The sequence below is a fragment of the Echinococcus granulosus genome (genome assembly GCF_000524195.1).
Source record: "Echinococcus granulosus chromosome Unknown EG_S00097, whole genome shotgun sequence".
Lineage (NCBI taxonomy): Eukaryota > Metazoa > Platyhelminthes > Cestoda > Cyclophyllidea > Taeniidae > Echinococcus > Echinococcus granulosus.
The window spans coordinates 314,815-317,307 of record NW_020170477.1 but is presented as its reverse complement, the minus strand read 5'-3'; the positions used below and the strand labels follow the sequence as shown (position 1 = coordinate 317,307).

General features: G+C 35.3%; 1 protein-coding gene across 1 annotated transcript; it reads left to right on the top strand. All coding sequences in view use genetic code 11, as the record gives it.

Annotated features, from left to right (window-relative positions):
• Nucleotides 1-479: 479 nt before the first annotated feature.
• On the top strand, nt 480-1,166 carry EGR_08165 (hypothetical protein; the record flags this gene model as incomplete). The annotated part of the gene is made up of 2 exons (XM_024497414.1): nt 480-647; nt 960-1,166. 2 exons carry the CDS (start codon nt 480-482, stop codon nt 1,164-1,166), a joined length of 375 nt encoding a protein of 124 aa, XP_024348210.1.
• Between the last annotated feature and the right edge of the window lie 1,327 nt (nt 1,167-2,493).

Sequence of the window (2,493 nt, the reverse complement as noted above, 5' to 3'; positions counted from 1 at the left end):
GAAGAACTCAGATGATCTTCCGGCAGACCCAATAAGAGGCTTGCTTCGAAATGTGTTTGTAGGATTTGAGAACAGAGGAAAAGCATACTCACCGCACCATCTTCCATTGCTGCAGTGTTCAATGCCACACGACATTTCACGGCATCGTATTTGCACTAAATATCAAAGCAAAGTTAACATACACGTCTCTAATGGATCGTTGAGACGCCAGTTTGCGCAATAGTAGCAAAGTATTCTGTAGTAATTATAATCCCAGTAAACGATTCAAATCCAAATCCGCTCGTGGTCATGAAGCCAATTACATGTGCAATCAAAATAAAAAAAAACTATAAGCTTTCAATGCAGCAAGCAGAAATTTTAGCAAGTTTGCGGTTGAAAAACTAAAAAATAAAAATTGGAGCTAATGGTAAATAAAAATAAACCAAATTTGTAGACCGGACGAAATACTTTGGCTGCAATACACAATCTCGAACCAATTCATGGTAAAAATGACTTTATCAAACAACAAAACAAATGTTTCACGATCTCCTACTTTAAGCTATGATATTCTGTATGTAGCAATGGGTCCGCATTGCTATATAAGAATAGCAACACATACAGATGCAACAATGTGCAAAAAAGTGCAAAACCTGCTTATAGAAATTTTTGTCCCTAAAAAGAGATAATACCTTTCAAAATTATAACCATTTTAATCCTGAATTATCATGATGCGAGCAAAATTCAAGTGCATTACCACAATAGCATAAAAACGGGTCCTCACCTCCTTGTACTTTTTCTTAATAAATCTTTTATCACATTCCGCATAGTCCTTTTTCAATTGGTGTAGTTGCCATCTCCTTCTAAAGAAGCTCATTGGAATTCTATACAGAAATGAATTATTCTAAACAAGGCGGGAAGCCAACTAATTGCGCCTCGCATGTTTCTGGGTGGCAAAGCATCTGTGGCAAAACGGTTTGTAGCTTGTCGACTTCCGTTATGCATTGTGGGCTTTAAATATAAGGCAAAATATAAATAAATTATTCTGTCCTAATTGTAAAAATAATAGTGCTTTTGTAGAAAAAATACAGGGAGGAGTCTTCAGTTACCACGAAGATATCCTTAAATTTGGGTGTAGAATTATCATAAAATATACCAAAAAGAAACAAAAAGTGGTCAAGAATCAATGAAAAAATGAGATGAATTACCGTCACTACATTAGTTAGTCACTTATTCAAAAGTGTAAACACTAAACAAGCCAAATGATAGAAGTCAGGTTGCTCGGGAAAAATAGGGAAGGCACTGCTTGTTATACGTGTTTTGCAATTAGTATATGAGGCAAATGAGTCAACCAGCTTTCTTTTGTAAAAAAGTATTTTAGTACAAATAAGCGAAAAATTCCTAGTGGGTACAAAACTTTATTGGCTTAAAAAGGATTCTAAATATTCATCGAATTTATAGCCTTATTGTACTCTGGAAGAACTCAGATGATCTTCCGGCAGACCCAATAAGAGGCTTGCTTCGAAATGTGTTTGTAGGATTTGAGAACAGAGGAAAAGCATACTCACCGCACCATCTTCCATTGCTGCAGTGTTCAATGCCACACGACATTTCACGGCATCGTATTTGCACTAAATATCAAAGCAAAGTTAACATACACGTCTCTAATGGATCGTTGAGACGCCAGTTTGCGCAATAGTAGCAAAGTATTCTGTAGTAATTATAATCCCAGTAAACGATTCAAATCCAAATCCGCTCGTGGTCATGAAGCCAATTACATGTGCAATCAAAATAAAAAAAAACTATAAGCTTTCAATGCAGCAAGCAGAAATTTTAGCAAGTTTGCGGTTGAAAAACTAAAAAATAAAAATTGGAGCTAATGGTAAATAAAAATAAACCAAATTTGTAGACCGGACGAAATACTTTGGCTGCAATACACAATCTCGAACCAATTCATGGTAAAAATGACTTTATCAAACAACAAAACAAATGTTTCACGATCTCCTACTTTAAGCTATGATATTCTGTATGTAGCAATGGGTCCGCATTGCTATATAAGAATAGCAACACATACAGATGCAACAATGTGCAAAAAAGTGCAAAACCTGCTTATAGAAATTTTTGTCCCTAAAAAGAGATAATACCTTTCAAAATTATAACCATTTTAATCCTGAATTATCATGATGCGAGCAAAATTCAAGTGCATTACCACAATAGCATAAAAACGGGTCCTCACCTCCTTGTACTTTTTCTTAATAAATCTTTTATCACATTCCGCATAGTCCTTTTTCAATTGGTGTAGTTGCCATCTCCTTCTAAAGAAGCTCATTGGAATTCTATACAGAAATGAATTATTCTAAACAAGGCGGGAAGCCAACTAATTGCGCGCCGACCTTGGAGCAACTCTGCCAAAATGACTTAACAAAGATATGAAGTTGGTTTCAAACACTACATTATTTAGTGCAAGCCTAGATCAGAACTTTTTCAAATTGATGTTCTCCTGAGAACTGAAAATTG